Source organism: Diceros bicornis, chromosome 14 (assembly GCF_020826845.1).
Source record: "Diceros bicornis minor isolate mBicDic1 chromosome 14, mDicBic1.mat.cur, whole genome shotgun sequence".
In the NCBI taxonomy this organism is placed as follows: Eukaryota; Metazoa; Chordata; class Mammalia; order Perissodactyla; family Rhinocerotidae; genus Diceros; species Diceros bicornis.
Genome location: NC_080753.1, coordinates 37464849 through 37486128, shown reverse-complemented (window position 1 = coordinate 37486128; position 21280 = coordinate 37464849). Strand labels below are relative to the sequence as shown.

At 33.1% G+C, this 21280-nt stretch overlaps 1 protein-coding gene across 1 annotated transcript; it reads right to left on the bottom strand.

Annotated features, from left to right (window-relative positions):
- Positions 1–1708: 1708 nt before the first annotated feature.
- LOC131413484 (olfactory receptor 2B11-like) lies at positions 1709–2647 on the bottom strand. Its single transcript, XM_058554012.1, has one exon. It carries the CDS (start codon positions 2645–2647, stop codon positions 1709–1711), a length of 939 nt encoding a protein of 312 aa, XP_058409995.1.
- Between the last annotated feature and the right edge of the window lie 18633 nt (positions 2648–21280).

Below are 21280 nucleotides of genomic sequence, written 5' to 3'. Positions count from 1 at the left end.
CACCACTAGCTCAATATTCTTTATCCTGGTATTTTTACATATTTCCTTTAGGAAGTCCTGATATTTCACAGAGTCTGAAAGACACTCACAATTCCGAAATGAGTCATCTTTATAGGTCTAGAAAGTAGCAGATAATTTAAGAAAGCATTCTGAACAGCCCTAAACAGTCTCTATAGCTAAGATTTTGACACAAGTCTTGCTTGGTTTTGCCCCCAGATTAAAAATTACCATATTTCTCTGCATGTAAGACTAAGGCAAGGGATACCGTAACTAATAAAAATGATCAGAGATATTATTTAACATCACAGAACATTTATTTTCGTGGATGTGTGTGTGTGTGTATGTGTAAAAATTAAAAATGTTTTTTGGAAATCAGTCAGTAATAAGCCAAATTTTAAAGGTGCTTAGAATTTTTCAAAACTAAGTATATAAATTCCATTTATCTCAAGAACTGGACCAAGCACCAGGTGATTTCTTGTCTTTCAAATAGTGGATCTGGGTTGCAGTTGATTCTTATTTGAGATAACACGTGATTTTGCATCCAGTAATTTTCTCAGGTCTTGATTGTACCAGAAGACATGTCAGAAAAGTCCAAATTACCTCTTGTTTTTCTTACAAATGTACATTTCTTTACTACACAACATCACGTTGAATTCTCATATATTAATTTACATGAAATAACTATAGAATCCATTAATTTTCTCTCAAAAATTGTAACTAATTTTATGGCAGTTTTTAAGTTGGGTGTGAGTCCTAGAACTAAGTTTAGCACTTTCCACTTTTAATGATGCAGATTCTGAGCATCATTTGCATCCAAAGTCTACATCAACAAAAAGATACTCATTTTGTTTCTTGAAGTAATCAAGTTGCTTTCCATTCACAGAAATCCAAATTATTTCTTTCTCATCCTGATTTTTGCATATTTACAAAAGGCATTCTTGGCTGTTCCACTTATGTGCAGAAATATTTCCAGGTTGTGGTTCATTATTAATATCGTTTCCCTTTTCTCTCACTCAGTCAGAAGACTCATGCTTATGATATTGAAAAACAATGTTAAGAAATTTATCAATATGTTTTGTCCCTATTTTTATTCATTTTAATATTCAATGATAAATTCTTTGATTAAATATATGAAAACACTGTACTCTGTTAAACAAGAGTAACAATGTGTTTTTAAGAGGCAATAGTGTCTACATAAATTGAGGTTGATGAACTTATAAGACTAATAGTTGTTCTATAGTGTAGAGTGCCTCACAAAGATGTGTGTGTAGTCATGCTGCCCAGTTACACATGGGACAATCTTGCAGAATAATGAAATGTTTCTCACTGTGATAGAAAGTCCACTGATGAATGGTTGCCATGCTATTTTATGATGATTAGCTTGAACTAATGAGTTTATATTATAATTTATATTATTACTTTTTTTGCTACTTAGAGTTAATATTTCAGTATGTACAAAGCAGAATAAAACTATTTTTAATACATTTTCACAAACATAGTGCCCTTACTGGTGTATATAGACAAGTATCATTCATGCCTAACATTACACAGAATATCAGAAATATGAAATATCAAAATATGTGCATATTTTGTAAGAAGAATATCTAACATGAGATTTGGGGAAATAGGAAACAAGAATGAGTTATTAGAAAAACCCTTATAAACCTACTTTAATTGTTAAATAATTTCATTTGACATCTACCAACTATCACTTGGAAGTGAAAATGCTCCTCGCCAGGTTGCCTAATGCCCCTTTTACATCCTTATTCCTCAAGGTGTAGATGAAAGGGTTGAGTGTAGGAGTCACTACTCCATAGAAGAGAGCCATGAACTTGGGCTGGTCCATTGAGATGGAGGAAGGGGGCTGAAGGTACATGCTAATGCCTGGACCATAAAATAAGAAAACAACAATGAGATGGGAGGAACATGTCCCAAAGGCCTTTTTCCTTCCCTCAGTAGATTTAATTTTAAATACAGCATGCCCAATACAAGCATAGGAAGCAAGAATTAAGCACAGAGGAACAGCTAACATAAAAATACAAACCACAGAGAGTGTGAGCTCATTAGCATCCTTTTCACCACAGGCAGTCTTTATCAGAACAGGAATCTCACACAACAAGTGATCCAGTTTATTGAGACCACACAGTGGTAACTGTAATGTAACAGTGGCCTCTGAGACAGCGTAGGTCATTCCACTCAGCCACACAGTGGACACTAATAGGATACAGATGTGGTGATTCATGATGAGGTTGTAGTGTAAAGGCTTGCAGATGGCCACATAGCGATCAAAAGACATAATGGCCAAAAGCAGACATTCTGTGCCCCCCATTGTGTGGAAGAAATAAAGCTGAACCGCACACCCCATATAGCTGATTGTCTTCTTAGCACTTCTCAGGTTAAACAGCATCTGAGGGACAATGCTTGTGGTATAGCATATGTCCAAAAAGGAGAGGTTGGTGAGGAAGAAATACATGGGGCTCTGCAGACTGGGGTCTAACTTCGACACCAGAATGATGGCTATGTTTCCCATCATGGCCATGGGGTACATTATAAGAAGAATAATGAATAGAGGAAGCTCTAGCCAAGGACGGTCAGCAAAGCCCAGTAGAATAAACTCTTCAGGATGGCTCTTGTTAATTAGTGTCATAATCTTCAATTGTTTCACCTGTAGTAGGAAGTAGCAAGATGGTAGAAAGAGTTGTGAGAAATGACAAAACATAGATGTGACATTGGCCATATATTCATAGAAGATGGATTACAGTAACTTGTGGGGAAAATAATAAAAAGAATCTGACACCAGGTGACTTAATTTCCCTTTATGACACTACAAAATAAAGGCAATTACCTTAAACAAGTAACTTAGCCATTCTGAAACTAATTTCCTCTTCTGTATAATAAGGATGACAATAACTATCTCCTTGGCCTATGGTGAGTATTAAATGAAAAGTGGAAGCATTTGTGTTTTGGAAACCCCAAAGCCATGATTTTCAAACTTTGGCTTGCTTGCATAAAAATAATTTGAGGAGGTTGTTAAAATGCAGTTTGTTGGTTCCTGTCTCCACATGTCTGATAGTGTAGATGTGGCATGGGGCCCAGGAATCAGATGGTTTATTTTCAGAAACACTGCTGCAAGGCATTACTGAAATATTAAGAGTAACAGTATTGAGGTAGCCATAGTAGAAGAAGGAGGACGAAACCTGGAGCTATAAGAATCATCAAGATAGCCTTGCCCAGATACAACTAGTTAGTTGAATAATTTTGTCATCTTCATGGCGAGGAAGAAGGTAGTTTTTAAGTAAATACATTTTAGTAATTTGGAATCGAACAAGAAATTTATACTCTTTTCACATGAGTTTCCAGAAGTATAAACTGAGAGAGTTGAGCTATGACGTATGTTTTCCCACGCTAAAGAATTTGTTTTTGGATGTATTTTTTCTTGCATAACTACTTTGTTCAAACCGAGCATTTAATTTTTCTTGTTAAATTCTAATTTATGTCTCTTGTAGGGATTTTCTTTTATTGAGTGGCCTTATCATTCAGTTTCTACGTAAGAGTTTGGAGTTATTAGTCATCCAGTTAATTGTATGTAGCTACAAATATATCATTTAACTCCAGAGAACTGGTGTCAGGAGAAAGAAAATCAATATTCCAATTCAGGAGCAGAGACTTCTTCATATCCGCAAATTATTTTACACATTCAATACGTATTCCTTTTTTTTTTTTTTTTTATCTAGAAGGCACACTGTAACAACAAAATCAAATACTATTTTTGGCTGTGTAATGTAGTATTTTGACAAAGATTAATTAGGTAGTGAGGTCTTTTGTTTATACTTTTCCTTTAGAGGTGCAGTGTGTTTCACAAAATCTAATCTTCTATAAGATGAAGGATATTCAGATGGAAATTTAAGATAGCACATTCCAGGGAAAAAATTCTGAGTTACCCTGCCGGTGAATTAGAGGTTTAAGGGTAACAAGGTTACATTTATAGGGTTATAAAGTACAGTTTTCAAATTCTCTGTTTCATTAAATCCTCAAAGCCATCCTGTGAGGTGGCACACAAAGCTACTTAGGGCTAAGATGTGAATGCTGCCCTTTGATTATACACTATCCTAATTTAGAAGTATGCAATATAATAATAAAATGATACTAATAATTCCAACTAATCCAACAAAGAATATTGAGCTAGTGGTGAGAAAAAGCAATAGAAATGATTTTTGTTTTTTGGTTTTTTTTTTGAGGAAGATCAGCCCTGAGCTAACATCCATGCTAATCCTCCTCTTTTTGCTGAGGAAGACTGGCTCTGAGCTACCATCTGCAATAGAAATGTTTTATTTGTACTAGACTATTTCACATTTCCCGGTCATATATGTTCAATATATTCCAGCATGAAAGATACTTTAGTTAACCATTAAGAGTTAACCATGTTATTCTCATGATATTTTATTACTTTTAGCTGTTGGATTCCATGACTTTTGGATCTTCTACTTCCATTGATTTTTCATCACTATTTAACTACATAGGAATCTATTTATCCACAAATATTTAAAGTCACTCTAATAAAGTGCCAGACTTTATTTCTTTTGACATCTCCTTTCTATCTTCACTCACATTTTCATTCTAGTTTATTTTATTCATATATCATTTTCATCATACACAGCATTTTATTTACATTTACAGTGCTTTTTAGTTCTATATATAGTAAAATATTATAAAAGAAATAAAAGTTTTTTCTTTTAATATTACACCAAAAACCTGGATGAAATATGTGGACAAATCAACCACCAAATGTTGATCATATATTTAAAAAGTTAACCTGATTGAATGAAGTCTTCTCACTTCATTCAGGTAATTAACACCTGTCAAATAAAGCATTTATTGAAATTTAAAATGCTTTTAAGGTTGGTTTAAGTGAGAGATAGAGTGATCTGTCTAGTTGCTTTCTATAGCCACTGAACTAGGTATTTCTAAAGTTTAGAAAAGGCTCCCAGAAATGAAATGTTCTCTGCTTTTCCTGTGTCTATTAGATACTATGATGTACACACATTCCTACCTTCCTTAAGAATGCATGATCTTTAAAACAAGTGTCTTTCCACTCACCTTGTTTTGATAAATATCATTCAATAAAAAGGAATTTTAAAGGAATAAATGAGTTTCCAGACTTTCAAAGGACAGAGAAATTGTAGTACACATGTGAGTATTTAAGAATTATCTTCAGAAATGTATTTTTCATGTGATAACAACGCTGCTAAAAAGAAAAAAGCATGGGTTAGGAAGACAGTAACAGATAATATCAAGAATGCTTTGTAGATGTACTATTTGTATTACATTCCTGAGACTCTTGGGCATTGTTTTCAAACAGGCCATTGTGCTTATCCCAGATGAGTTAGCAGAGCTAGTTACTTGGGACAGTGTTCTCTATGGAAATGTTTCATTACAATTAATTATCTACTGACTTGAGGTTGGTAGCAAGTCTCTTCTGTTATTAGATTTGTTTTAAAATAAACTCATTTGATTTCCCAACACTGGACACTACTTTTAAATAGGGTACAATTAGAGTAAAGCTAGTTTGAATAAATGCTTCTGGGGAATTTAAATGTGAATTCCTTTAATGTCTTTCTTTGTTCGTTTGTAGAATATCTTACGCAAGATTTAATTATTTCTGGTCATACAATAAAGGGGCACAAAATTAGCCGAAAAGAGAGGAAAAAAACAATAACTGGTCTTTCCAATGAAAAGGAATTTAAAATAAAATTTTCAAAATATTTAATAATTTTAGAATAGAAAGACTATATGGCAGTCTCTTTCTCTCTCTTGCATACACAGACATCCACCACATAATATTAGTCAGATATGTAATAAACATTAAGATTTAAAAAAAACTCACACATAATCCATGAGTAAATCATTTTGAAAAACAAATTCAAATGCACCAAATAGCAGGTACAAATGGAAAGGTTGCCCTTTGACAACCTCCTTCCACGGTCCATAATCCTACTCTTTTCCCTAAAGGTAATCACTAGCATCATATGGATGTGTGTTGTTCCACATTACACATATGATGGATATTTTTCACTCCCTATTCTTCACCCCAGATCCACTCTTTAGTCCAAACCCTGTGCTGTACCTTGAGAGACTGAATCAAGAGGATTCCTTGATATCTGGCTTCTGGTTGGGTTCAGCCAGTGGCAGTCACCAGCTGAAGATTAGATAATGAGAGAACAGCTAGTTTGGGGTATTTTCCCCTAGCTCCCTCTCAGCTGGAACACATGAGGCTGCCTGTGGTGCTCAACCAAAGGTCACAGCTCCTGGAGGTAGCCGTGTACATACAGATTCTCTCTCTCCCTTTCAGGTTTCCAGTACCTCTTTTCCCCTTTGCTACTTCAGGCTTTGGTTCATAACAGGCTCCCTACTGTTGCTAGTTCCAAGGTAGTATATATATAATACACATATCGAAATCCTTTGTTGGTGTTCCCTAAGTCCTTCCCACACCTTTGTAAATCCTTCTTCTGTTAAACTTCTCTCATTTTCTTAGTTGAAGCGTGCCACATATTTTCTGTCAGGACCCTAGGCAGAGAAATTGACAAATCAATTTTTTCTTTTTTTAAACACATCTCTACCTGATATACTTTTGCTGCATTCCATAACTTTTGGTATGTTTGTTTCTGTTTTCATCCTTCTCAAATTACTTGCTAATTTTCCATATTATTTCTTCTGACTCGTTTATTATTTAAGAATGCAATGTTTAATTTTCTCATTTTGTGTGTTTCACAATTTTTTTTTTGTTATTGATTTCTAATTTCACTTCATTGTGGTTAGAGGACATGCTTGATATGATTTAAATCATTTTAAATTTACTGTGACTTGTTTTATGGCCTACCTTATGGTCTATCCTGCAGAATGTTCTGTGGGCCCTGAGAAATATGTGTATTCTGCTGTTGTTAGGTGGAGTGTTCTATAGTTGACTGTTAGGTCAAGTTTGTTTATAATGTAGTCCAAATCTTCCATTTCCTTGCTGATCTTCTGCCTAGTTATTCTGTCCATTATTGAAAGTTGGGTATTGAAGTTCAACTATTATTGTAAAATTATCTATTTCTCCAATCAGTTCTGTTATTTTTTACTTCATATATTTTAGTGATTTTTTGCTAGGTGCATACATATTTATAATTGTTATATCTTTTTGAACGATTGACCAATTTTATCATTATAAATTTTTCTTACTTGTCTGTAGTAACAATTATTGTCTTTATGTCTACATTGTTTTATGTCACTATAGCCCTTAGTGCTCTCTCTTGGTTACTGTTTAAATGGAATATCTTTCAGTTCAACCTATTTGGGTGTTTAAAGTTAACCTCTTGTACGCAGCATATAGTTGGATCACGTTTTTTATCTAGTCTGTCAATCTCTTCCTTTTTGTAAGTGAATGGATGACTACAGAAGTTTTACGTTTACAGAAAAGTTGAGCAGAAAGTACAGAGAGTTCCCATATATTCCTTTTCCCTCTAAATATGGTTTCTTCTATGATTTACATCTTGCATTAGTGTCCTATGTTTGTTATAATTGACAGACCAACATTGATGCGTTATTTTCAGCTAAAATCTGTAGTTTACATTAAGGTTAACGCTGTGTTATACATTCTATGGGTTTTGACAAATGTATTATGACATAGAACCTCCACTACAGTGTCATATAGAACAGTTTCACTGTCTTAAAAATCCTCATTGAGCCACCTATTCATTGCTCCTTCCATCCCCTTGAGTCCCTCACAACTACTGATTTTTCACTGTCTCCATAGTTTTGCCTTTTTCAGACTATCTTATAGTTGGAGTAATATATAATATAGCCTTTTTAGATTTGCTTATTTCACTTAGTAGAATGTATTTAAAGTTTTATGGCTTGGTTTGATGGCTCATTTCTTCTTTAGCTGAATAATATTCCTTTGTATGGATGTATCACAGTTTGTTTATCCATTCACTTATTGAAGCATACCTTGGTAGCTTCTAAGTTTTGGAAATTATATACTATACTATACTAAAATACTATAAACACTTGCGTGCAGGTTTTTTTGAGGATGTAGCTTTCAAGTCATTTGGGTCAATACCAAGAAGCATGATTGCTGGATTGTATGGTAAGAATGTGCTTAGTTTTGTAAGAAACTGTCAAATTGTCTTTCAGAGTATATAATTTAGTATTCCCTCAGGCAGAGACTGTTGCTCACACATCCTTGGCAACATTTGGTTTTGTTAGTGTTTTGAGTTTTAGACATTTTAGTAGGTATGTAGTGATATCTAATTCTTGTTTTAATTTGCAATTCTCTTATGACATATGATATTGAAAAACTTCTAACACGCTTATTTGCTATCTGTATTCCTTCTTTGTTGAGGCATCTGTTCAAATCTTTTGACCATTTAAAAATTAAATTGTTTCTGTTTTTATTGTTGAGTTTGAGTTCTTTTCATATTTTGGCTATGAGATATCTCATATGAGATACGAAGAGTCCTTTATGAGATATATATTACACAAATATTTTATCCGAGTTTGTGGCTTGCCTTTTCATTCTCTCTCTCTCTTTCTCTTTTTAATATGAAAAACTCAACTCTATTATAAAATTTTCTGAGTAGTCCCTGAAGTAATTTTCTTGTCCTGGTGAAAAAGAAAAAGCCCTTAGTTCACCTAACTGAGGAATAGGGCATTCCAAATTTTGGTATGTTAGATTCATCACTGAAATCTATTTTGCTCTCTTTTTTATTGAGATATAATTGACATATAACTTTATATTAGTTTCATATACACAACATAATGATTTTATATTTGTATATATTTGAAATGATCACCACAATAAGTCTTTTTATTCTCTTGAGTGTCTTTTGAAAAACAAAAGTTTTAAATTTTAATGAAGTCCAACTTATCAATTGTTTCTTTCATAGATTGAGTTTTCATGTTGTATATAAAAAGTCATTGCTAAACCTAAGGTTTCTTAGATTTTTTTCTCTCATGTTATCTTTTGAGTTTTATGGTTTTGTATTTTACATTTAGGTCTATGATCTACTTTGAGTTAATTTTTTGAAAGGTGTAAAGTCTGTATCTAGATTCATTCTTCTTTTTGATATATGTATGTCCAATTGTTCCAGCACCATTTGTTGAAAAAACTATCTTTTCTCCATCACAGTGTCTTTGCTCCTTTGTCAAAGGTCATTTGAGTATACTTGTGTGGATCTATTTCTGAGCTCTACATTCTGTTCCGTTGACCTATTTGTCTATTTTTTTTTTTTTTTTTTTTGCCAATACCATTCTCTCTTGACTACTGTATCTTGAACTTGGTTGTGCCAGTCTTCTGATTTTTTCCCACTTTTTCAGTATTCTGTTGGCTACTCTTGGTCTTTTGACTCTTCATATAAAGCTTAAAATCAGTTTGTTGATATTCACAAAATAACTTACCAGGATTTTGATGGGATTGTGTTAAATCTATAGATTGAGTTGGGAAGAACTGACGTCTTGACAATATTGAGTCTTTCTATTTGTGTTATATAGAATATCTCTCCACTTATTTAGATCTTCTTTCACTACTTTTACATGAGTTGTGTAGTTTTCCTCATATAGACCTGGTACATATTTTGTTAGATTTACACCCATTTTATTTTTTGAGTTCTAATATAAATAGCATTGTGGTATTAATATCAAATTTCAATTGATCATTGCTAGTATACAGGAAAGAAACTGACTTTTGTATATTAGTTTTGTGTCCTGCGCCTTTTCTATAATTTGCTCATTAGTTCCAGGCATTCTTTTTGTTGATTCTTGGGGGTTTTCTACGTGGGTAATGATGTCATCTATGAACAAAAACAGTTTTATTTCTTTTTCCCAATCTGTATACCTTTTGTTTCCTTTTCTTGTCTTATTCCATTAGCTAGGACTTCAAGTACGATATTGAATAAGAGTGGTGAGAGGCAACATCCTTGCCTTGTTACTAATCTTGGGAAAACATCTAGTTTCCTACCATTGAGTGTAATATTAGCTGTAATTGTTTTTGTAGATGTTTTTTATTAAGTTTAGCAAGTTCCTCTCTATTTCTAGTTTCCTGGGCATTTCTATCATGAATGAATGTTTTGTCAAAAAATTTTTTTGCATCTATTGATATGATCAAATAATATTTCTTCCTTAACCTGTTGGAATGATGGATTACATAATTGATTTTTGAGTGTAGAACCTGCCTTGGATACCCGGAATAAATTCCACTTTTTATTGTTTATAATTGTTTTTTATGCATTGTTGGATTTGTTTTGGCAATATTTTGTTAAGGATTTTTGCATCTATGTTCCTAAGAGCTATTTGTTTGTAGTTTTTTTGTTGTTATTGTGATGTCTTTGTCTAGTTTTGCTGTTAGGGTAATTATGGCCTCATGGAATGAGTTAGAAGGTGTTCTCTCTGCTTTTATTTTCTGGACAAGATTGTAGAGAATTGGTATAATTTCTTCCTTAAATTTTTGACAGAATTCACCACTGAATCCATCTGGACCAGTTGCTTTCTGTTTTGGAACGTTGTTAACTATTGATTCAGGTTATCTTTTTCTTCTTGTGTGAGTTTTGGTGGTTGTATTTTTCAAGGAATTAATCCATTTAATCTAGATTATCAAATTTGTGGGCACTGGGCCAGCCCCCTGGCTTAATGGTTAAGTGCGTGCGCTCCGCTACTGGCGGCCCAGGTTCAGATCCTGGGCCCGCACCGATGCCCTGCTTCTCCAGCCATGCTGAGGCCGAGTCCCACATACAGCAACTAGAAGGATGTGCAGCTGTGACATACAACAATCTACTGGGGCTATGGGGGAAAAAAGGAGGAGGATTGGAAATAGATGTTAGCTCAGAGCCGGTCTTCCTCAGCAAAAAGAGGAGGACTAGCATGGATGTTAGCTCAGGGCTGATCTTCCTCACAAAAAATAAATAAATAAAAATAAAAAAAGAAGTTGTTTTGAAAAAAAAATTTGTGGGCACAGAGTTGTTCATAATTTTCCTTTGTCCTTTCAGTTTTCATGGGATCAGTAGTGACAGCCCATCCTTCTTTTCTGATGTTAGTAATTTGTATCTTCTCCTTTTTTTCTTAATTACCTTTCTAGAAGTCTATCAATTTTATCTATCTTTTCAAAGAACTAGTCTTTGATTTTGATTATTTTCTCTATTGTTTTTCTGTTTTCAATTTCATTGATTTCTGCTTTAATTTTTATTATTTCTGTTCTTCTGCATACTTTATATTTAGTTCACTCTTCTTTTTCTAGTTTCCTAAGGTGGAAACTGCAATTATTATTTTTAGATCTTTCTTTTTCTCTCATATATGCATTCAATGCTGTAAATTTATTAGTACGCACTGAGATGCTGTACCCCACAAAATTTGATAAGTTGTTTTACATTTTAATTTAGTTTAAAATATTTTAAATTTTTTCTTGAGATTTCTTTTTTGACCAATGTATTATTTAGAAGTATGTTTAATCTCTAAGTATTCAGGGATTTTCCACATATCTATTATTGATTTCTAGTTTAATTCCATCATGATCAGAGAGCATACTTTGTGTGATTTCTATTCCTTTTTATTTGTTATGGTGTGTTTCATGGTCCTTAATGTGATCTGTCCAGGTGAATGTTCCATATGAGCTTGAGAAGAATGTGTATTCTGCTGTTGTTGAAGTATTCTACAAATATCAGTTAGATTCAGTTGATTGACTGTGCTGTTCAGTTCAACTATGTTCTTACAAATTTTCTGCCTACTGGATCTGTCAGTTACTGATCGAGTTGTGTTGTAGTCTCCATCTATGATAGTGATTCCATCTATTTCTCCTTGCAGTTCTATCAGGTTTTTTCCTCCTCACATATTTTGACACTCTGTTAGGGGCATACATATTAAGGATTGTTGTATCTTATTGGAGAATTGACTCTTTTGTCATTATTTCATGCCCCTATTTATCTCTGATAATTTCCCTTGCTCTGAAGTCACTTTGTCTGAAATTATGGTTATTCTAGCTATCTTTTGATTAGTTTTAGCATGGTATATTTTTCCATCCCTTTATCTTTAATTTTTTTAGTGGTTGCTCTAGAATTTACAATATATATTTAAAATCAATCTGTGTTTACTTTCAAATAACACTATACCACTTCATGGGTAGCACACATATCTTATGGCAGTGTATTCCCAATTCCTCCTTCCTATCTTGTAACATTTTTATCATTTATTTTACTTGTCCAAAAGCTATAATCACTGAACACATTGTTGCTTTAATTATTTTGAACAAAGTATTATCTGTTATATCAATTAAGAATATGAAGAACAAAATATTTTTATTTTACTTTCATTTATTCCTTTTCTAACACTCTTCCTTTCTTACTATAGATATGAATTTCTGACCTATATCATTTTCCTTCTCTCTGAAGAACTTTTAACATTTCTTGCAAGGTAGGTCTATTGGCAACAAATTCTCTCAATTTTTGTTTGTCTGAGAAAGTTTACTTCTCCTTCACATTTGAAGGATAATTTCACAGAATACCAATTTCTACCTTGGTGTTTTTTTCTTTTAACACATTAACTATTTCACTCCACTATCTCTTGCTCATGTGGTTTCTGAGGAGAAGTTGGATGTAATTCTTATCTTAGCTTTATATAGGTAAGGTTTTTTTTTTTCCCTCTAGCTTCTTTCAAGATTTTGACTTTTTCCTTGTTTTTCTGCAACTTGTTATATGTCTAGGGGTAGGCTTTTTGGTTTTATCCTATCTAGTGTTCTTTGAGCTTCCTGGATCTGTAGTCTCCTATCTGTCATTAATTTAGAAAACATCTCAGTCAGTATTACTTAAAATATTTATTCTGTTATTTTCTCTCTTTCTTCTCCTGCTGGTACTCCCACTGTGCTTATATTTTTGTAATTTTCTTATATTTCTTGAATATTCTTTTCTGTTGTTTTTTTTTTTTCCATTTTTTTTCTTTGCTTTTCATCTTGGGAAGTTTTTGTTGACATATCTTCACCGATTCTTTACTTGGCCATTTCAAATCTAGTGATGAGCCCTTAAAAATCTTTCTTCATTTCTTTTAAAGTGTTTTTGATTTCTAACATTTGCTTTTGATTTTTTCTTAGAATTTCTATCTCTGCTTACACTTCACATCTTTCATGTTGTCCAATTCCATTTTTTCCATTAGAGTCCTTAGCATATTCATCATAGTTATTTTAAATTCCTGGTCTTATAATTCTAAAATCTCTGTCATGTCTTCGTTTGGGTCTGATGCTTTCTTTGTTTCTTCAAACTGTATATTTTTGTCTTTAGTATGTGTTATAATTTTTTGTTGAAAGCTTGACATGATTTACTGGGTAAAGGGAATCTGGTACTAATTCCATGATGGGTTTCTGCTCCTGGGCTTCTGCTTCGGTCAGCTGAGATCCTCTGTATTTACCTGTCTCACATTTTTGAGGCAGCAGTTTTCATTGTGACCTCATTCTCTAATGTACCTCGGAAGAGTTGATTTTCAATTTGTTCAGTTTTTCTTGTTGTGATGATGGGAACGACTACTTCTAAATTTTTTACTTGTCCTACCAGAAACTGAAATTCCAATCTTTGCCTTTTGATTGATGTATTTAATCCATTGACATATAATTTAATTAATTGTTGATTACTTAGGATTTACATTTGTCATTTTAGTATTCATTTTCTATATGTCTTTTGGCTTTTTTGTTAATATAGGAGGAAAATAGTTAAAAACAAATAATCCATTTATATTATCTATAATATTTACATATACATTTACATACCTATTTCTTCCTCTGGATTCAAACTACTGTGTAGCATCATTTCATATTATCCTGAAGGACTCTTTTTAGTATTTCTTGTAGACAGGTATGCTAATGATGAATTCTGTTAGTTTTTGTTTACGTGGAAGTATAATTCTTCTTCAGTTTGAAAGGATAGTTTTTCTGGATGTAGACTTCTTGGTTGACATTTTTTTCTCTCAGCACATGAATATTCATCCCACTGCATTCTGACTTCTACAGTTTCTGATAAAAAATTTGTTTTAAGTTTTAGTGAGGATCTCTTTTATGTGAGGAATCACTTCTCTCTTATTGCATACAAGATCCTCTCTTTGTCTTTAGCTTCAACAGTTTGTGGTGAATCTTTTGAGTTGATGTTACTTGGAGTTTGTTGCACTTTTTAATGTGTAGATTAATATATTTTTATTACACTTAGGATGTTTTCAGAGATTATTTCTTCAAATATTTTTTTATGACACTTTGTCTTTCTACCTTCCTTCTGGAGCAACCATTATGTGTATGTTGGCATGCTTGGTAATATTCCACATTTCTTTAGCCTGTATTTATTTTCACTTATTCTTTTTTCTTTGTGTTATTCAGACCAGATAGTATCTATTGTCTGATCTTTAAGTTTGTTGATTCTTTCTTCTGCCTGTTCAAATGTGCTGTTGAGCTCCCATATTGAAATTTTTTCTCAAATTTTGTAATTTTCAACTCCAGAACTTAGATTTTTTTTTTAAAAAATAATGTCTCTCTGATTATTGATGTTCTCTATTTAGTGAGACATAGTTCTCATGCTTTATTTTAGTTCTTCAGACATGATTTTCTTTAGTTATTTGAATATGTTTTAAAAATAGCTGGTTAAAGTCTTGGTCTAGTAAGTCCAAGGTCTGGACTTCCTCAGAGACAGTTTCTGTTGATTTCTCCTCCCTCCCCCTGTATGGCCCATACTTTCTTGTTTCTTTGCCTGTCTCATAATTTTATGTTGAAAACTAGATATTTTAAATAATACAAATGGCAACTCTGGAAATTATATTCTCCCCACCTCACCAGGGTTTGTTGTTGTTGCTGCTTGTTATCGTAGTTGTTGTTTGTTTGTTTGCTTAGTGACTTCTCTGAACTAATTCTAATTATGCATTTTTTGTGGTTTGTGACCACTGAAGTTCTTATTCATGTATCTTAGTGGACAGCTAATAATTAGAGATTTCCTTAAAAGCCCAGACTAATAAATCTTCAGTCTTTTTTCCAGATCTCTATGTGCATATTGAGGCATGACTTCAACACTTTGTCAGGAAGATTACATCTCTGCCTGAGTCTTCACTTACTTCTTGCACAGATCTTCAAACTCCGCCAGAGATGAAAGTTTAGGTTCTTCTCAGATCTTTTCTGAGCATTCACAGAACTCTGATATGCACACATCCCTCTGCATGTGTGTGATCCTTTCAATTCCTGGGCATTTGTCAAAGATTTTCAAAGCCCCATACAGACATCTTATTCTTTAGATTTTTCTTTTAAGCTTTTTAATTAATTTATAGTTTATCCCAACTGTTATCCATTGCCTCAGTCAGAAAGGAAGTTAATGCAGTCACTTGTAATTACTTTAACAAATATCTGTTAGGGAAAATGTTTTTTGCCCTCGTCAAGCTGTAAGTAAAATCAAATACAGACAGCTTTGTAAATGTAGTCTTCAAGGAACCCCTGTCAGGTTAAATAATGACATAAATACATAAATTTATGAATATGTATTCATAAAAGTTATATCAAATCTTTCACTATGTAGTCAATTTTCTTTACTTTCTCTTCTTTTGTATTCTTTTGCTATTTAGAAAGATATTTTTATGGTTGTTTTTATACCAGTTTCTTTTTATATGCTATATCTATTGGTTTTGTAGGGTAAGCACTATTGAAATTAGTTAATAATCACTTCTTCCTTCCATTTTCCCAGCATCCATTTCAAAATTATAGGCAATTTATATAAAACATTTGATAATTCTAAGTATTGTTATCTTCCTCCAGAGAGGATTCACTTTTGCTTTTGGCATGTAGTTATAGTAGAAACAAATCACCTTAATTCTGAATAGGATGGTTGGAGCTGGCTCATATATTGTTTGTAGGAGTGTAAAATGATACAACCACTGCTTGGTGGTTTCTTAAAAAGTTAACCATACACCCACTTCATACCCTATTCATTCAATAACTAAGTATTTGCTCAAAAGAAATGAAAATATTTGCTAAAATGAGGACTTGTACCTAAATACTCACAGCAATTTTATTCAAAATAGCCCCAAATCTGGAAACCATACAAATATTTGTCAATAAATGTGATGGATACACTATAGTGTGTACATATAATGGAACACTACTAGTAATGAAAAAGAACAAATCATTGACATAAGCACCATTTTGGCTGGATCTCAAAATATATTTGCTGAATGAAAGGAAACAGAATTAAGAGAATACATACTCTATGATTCCATTTATTGGAAATTCAAGAAAATGAAAACTAATGCACAGTGATATAAAGTAGATTAGTTGTTGCCTGAGTCTGAGGTTGGAGTGAATGATGGGCTGTCAAGAGGTACGAAGAGTTGTGGGGAAGTGGTGAAAATGTTCTCTATCTTAATAGTGGTGTTGGTTTCGCTGGTATATATATTTTACACACAAGTGTAAAAATATCGAATTGTCCACTTTAAATGGATATAGTGTATTCTGCATAATCTCAATAAAGCTGATTATACAATCTGGGTTTCAGTCTTTTTTATGGCTTGTCTATTCAGTTTATGCTTACTCTTAGACTGCAGCCCTTCAGTCATTCTAGCTGAAAGTCTTGGATGTTTACAAGGGCCATGCTTTCCAATATTTGCCTCTCCAGTACTTTGAGATAATGAAAGTCATTTTTCTTAGACTACTAGATACCACTTTCTGTTCTAATACATGGCTGATGCAAAAAACATGGCAAATATCTTGATAAGTGGTGAAACATCAGGTTCAGTTCTCTGTGTGTCACTTCTACTTGGAATTTTAACTCCTTAATCTGGCTTCCTTGGTCACCCTGAATTCCAATTTTTGTTTCCTTAGGTTTGTGTGGTTACCCCAAATCCTTTTCATCTTCTTTGTCTCCTAAATCTCAGTTTTTGCCTAGCTTCTTAATCCCTTTGTCATGCACTTTTTAAGAACTGGCAAATTTCTTGAAGGGACATGTGATTTAAAAAGTTCGTCTCTCCTCAGTGTTTCTCCCTTCTTTCTGGAATTTTGGCCTCTCAAGTCCTGGCTACCTTGGTGTCTGTAACTCCTTTTAAAGTGTTTTACAAAATATACAGATTTTCTAGTTGTTCTCTTTTATGTACTTTATCTAAGTTTTCTAAATATTCTTAGTGGGAGGGATGGTCTGGTATAAGTTAATATGTCATTCACACTGTGTCTTTGGATATACTTAAGATATCTTCTTCATCTTTAGAATTCAAGAAGTTCAAAAGGATATGTCCAGGGTATACTACTTTTCCTCTGTTAACTATGATTTAGCATGGTAGGTCATTTTAATCTGTGGACCCAAGTAACTATTGTAACTCAGGAATTTTTTCCTATTATTTGCTTAATTTTTACTCCTCCATTTGTTATTTTAATTCAATTATCACTCCTATTGTTCACACTTGGTTTTATGTGTCTATTCTCCAAATGTTATATTTTACCACATAGTTTCTCATAGTTTTCCTGTTTTTCCTTTTGCTTTGTTTTAAGGTATTTCTTATATTTGCTTACCCACACTGATAATTCAGTAATCAACAGTAACTATTTAGTTCTCAGTTTCTTTGTACAATCATGAACAGCATAACATTTCAGTCAATGACAAACTGCATATACAATAGTGGTTCCCTAAGATTTAGTATCATATAGCCTAGGTGTGTAGTAGGCTATACTACCTAAGTTTGTGTAAGCATACTCTATGATGTTCACACAATGATGAAGTTGCTTAATGACACATCCCTCAGAATGTACTCCCATCGTTAAACGATGCATGACTGTAGCATATTTTAATTTTAGAAAAACACTTTTTGACGTTTTTTGCACGTAAATGAGAGTTTCACTGCTGACTGAAGTACTTACTTCACTTTCACACAACATTTACTTCAAAGGAAACCACCTTTTTTGGATGTTCAACTTGGTCTTGCTGCATTTGTCTTGGCATTTGCTAAGAATTGTGGTTTTTTACTTTTGCCACTTATGGGTTTATATCACTTTCTTTTAAACTTGGAATATCTAGGATTCTTCACACCTTTGGCAAAAATTATATCCTATTCTTGTTTTGGAGTATGGGAGTATTTCCCATTAATCAGAACCTGGCTGACTTCTGTCTCTAGTGGATATCTCAAAATGTTTTTCCTGTGATGACCCTCACTAACTCTGAGTGCACATCATACTTTACTGAGAAATTTTTTAAAAATAGTTTTCTGGCCATGATTTCTCTCAAGATTCTGATACAAGAGGTCTACAGTAGAGTCAAGTTTGTGATTTTTAAAATCTTGATAAGGATTCTGGTGTATATCAAGGGTAAACAAAAGTCCTCTAGGAAGGTGGACTTGGTACATCAAATGTGCCTATTCGTGGGAAAAATTGTCACATGGAGATACTTTTTAAACATCCATTATAGAAATGTCTTTCAATATGTTTACTGAGAAACAGGTTATATAGATATGGATATTGATATTTTTATAAATTTCATCTAGAATTATGCACCGTCTGAACCAGCCCTGATGGCCTAGTGGTTAAAGATCGGCATGCTCTGCTTCAGTGGCCCAGGTTAGGTTCCTGGGAGTGGAACCACACCATTCATCTGTCAGTAGCCGTCCTGTGATGGCAGCTCATGTAGAAGAACTGGAAGGACTTACAACTAGAATATACAACAATGTACTGGGGCTTTGGGGAGAAAAAAAAGAGAGAGAGAGAGAGAGAGGATGATTAACAACACGTGTTAGCTCCAGACAAATCTTTCCCAGAAAAAAAAAATTATGCACCATCTGTTTATTTTATTATTTTAGCTACATATTAAAGAGTTACATATTTAGGAGAAAGTATATTCAGTAAAAAAGGAAACCTATTCTTCACTTTAATTTTTAAACTAAAGTGCAGTAACTAAGTTATCATCTCCTATGTGGTAGCTGCTATTATAAACATATAAATATATATACTTATGTATAAATATATATATACCATAATTAACATGAAATAATTAGCCTTATAAATACTGTTGCAAATGTAATACCTGATAGAAAAAATTATATCCTAAAGGAATAAATAATATTGAGATTTCACACATCTGGGAATATATAATGGGATATTATGGGCAGCTTTCCCTCAATACCTCACAACCCTTTTACAAGAGACTATTTAGTCATCCGGCCCAAAAGTGAGATTTTCTGCTTCCCTCAGCTCATCTATGTTCTCTGTTCCAATTCTGAGATTCAGTTTTTTCTAATCAGTTATTTCCCAAACTGCGCTATATGTTTTTTCCTCTCCAAAATAAGCCAATAAAATCAGAAAAAAAAAAGAAGTTTGGGAAGTGCTTTATTAAATATGATTTAACAGTTTACTTTGAAGTTATCAAACATTTAATATGTTAATTTTTCTTCCAAAATTCCAAACTTTCAAGAATAATATATGACTCTTCCCACATTTGTTTGAATACGGATTACTTTTTAAAATCACTGTTAAGATTTACTGGAGCGGCATGGGAAGATAATTTGAGAAGCATTGCCTTAAACATCAGCTACTAACCTCTTTGTTAAACTCATCATTTAGTATATGACATATTTTTACATGAGCCTGTGATACAGGTTTTAACAATAGGCAGTGAAGACAGTAGGTAATACTTTTCATTCATTCACTCATTTAAAAAAATAATTATTGAGAGCCTATCCTGTAGCACTTACTGTGCTGACTACTCAGGTTACTAAGTGATAAAAAAAGACCTCATGGTCTTTTTGGAGAGAGAAGTTTGGTCATCTAAAGGAACGTAAACTTTCAAGTGTGGTCAATACTATGAATGCGGGGTACACAGTGAAATCAAAAGACCTAGTCCTTAACACCCATATGGCCATCCTGGGGAATCAGCTTATCTCCCAAAGAGTGATTTTCCTTGTCTCCTTCAAGAGCAAAACTAGTGTCCTTCCCTTCAAGGCTACAAAGGAAAGTTTATTGCAATGCATAAAGCATAAATTGAAGAGTGAATAAATTTTTTATATTAATTAATTATTGATTGCTATCAATATATCTTTGTGTTAGATTTGCACAATATGAGTCAATAGATTTTATTCTCACCATTTGGAATTGAACAGTGCAAATACGCCAGGGCACACAGGATGGGCAGATGTATTAAGACCTTACATCAATGTACTTAGTTATTAGAAAAATAAATATTTACCTTAAACACCAGTTAAAAGATAAGAGTTTTTTAAGAGTAGGGAGTATAGAAGTAGGAGCACATGACCGATTTATGAGAAGAGGTGGTATTATTGAGAAAATCATTAGCATACCACCCTCCCACATCATCATCAAACTTTCTACTTCATCACCTCTATCTCAAAATAGATGATCTGATAGCCAATTTATTTTATATTTTCCCCGTGTTATCCTCCATTTTCTTTCTCCAATTTCCTTCTGCTTAGCACCTAATGCTCTGATTTCTAAATGATTGAGAAATTTTGCCCTTTGACTACCTACCAAATACACCTAATTATCTCATTCTAGGTAAATTGTCTCCCCAATGAAGGTTGAGTGACCCTCAATACTAGGAGGCCACACAGGAGTTTCTCTGCTTTTAATCCTTAACTTTTCCCTTTGGGAACCTAGAAATAGTTATTTCAGTCAAATGCCTCAAAAAGAAGGAATATCATTGGGACCTATAGGAAAGATAAAGTCAGATATTATTTTTGAATTATCTTATTTACAAAGAATTGGAGACTGAATGTGTGGTTGAGAGAGTCAGTTATAGAATATAAGATATTAACTCATTTGGTCTTGCTGGTAATTCATAAAAAGAATTGATTAGCAAATGAAATATTAACCCTTAAATCATATCCATAATAGCAAGAAGATAAACCGCAGTCCATATTACTTGTATTATTTTTTCAAAATATCACGTAAAATGATGATTGATTTATTTATTTTAGCATAACTGAATGAGTCAATCAATAAGAACTTATTGCCCACTTTTTAGATTCCTACATAGAATCTTTAGATGGATACAGAGGAACTTAAATGACATGATCCTCATGCTCATGCAAATTGCAGACAAACTGAGAATTAGGATTCATACTTTGAAATGATATCCAATAAATCACAGCAGTGTGGTAAGTAAACATATATGTAGAATGAATAGGTGCTAAAGAATGCTAACAATTTTGGAGGAGGTTAAATCGAGAGGTAATTTTAAAGCAGGGGATCTTCTGAGTGCTATATGGAGAGTGTAGAGCATAAAAATAGCTATGTTTATTCTCTTCCCTGGTGGTA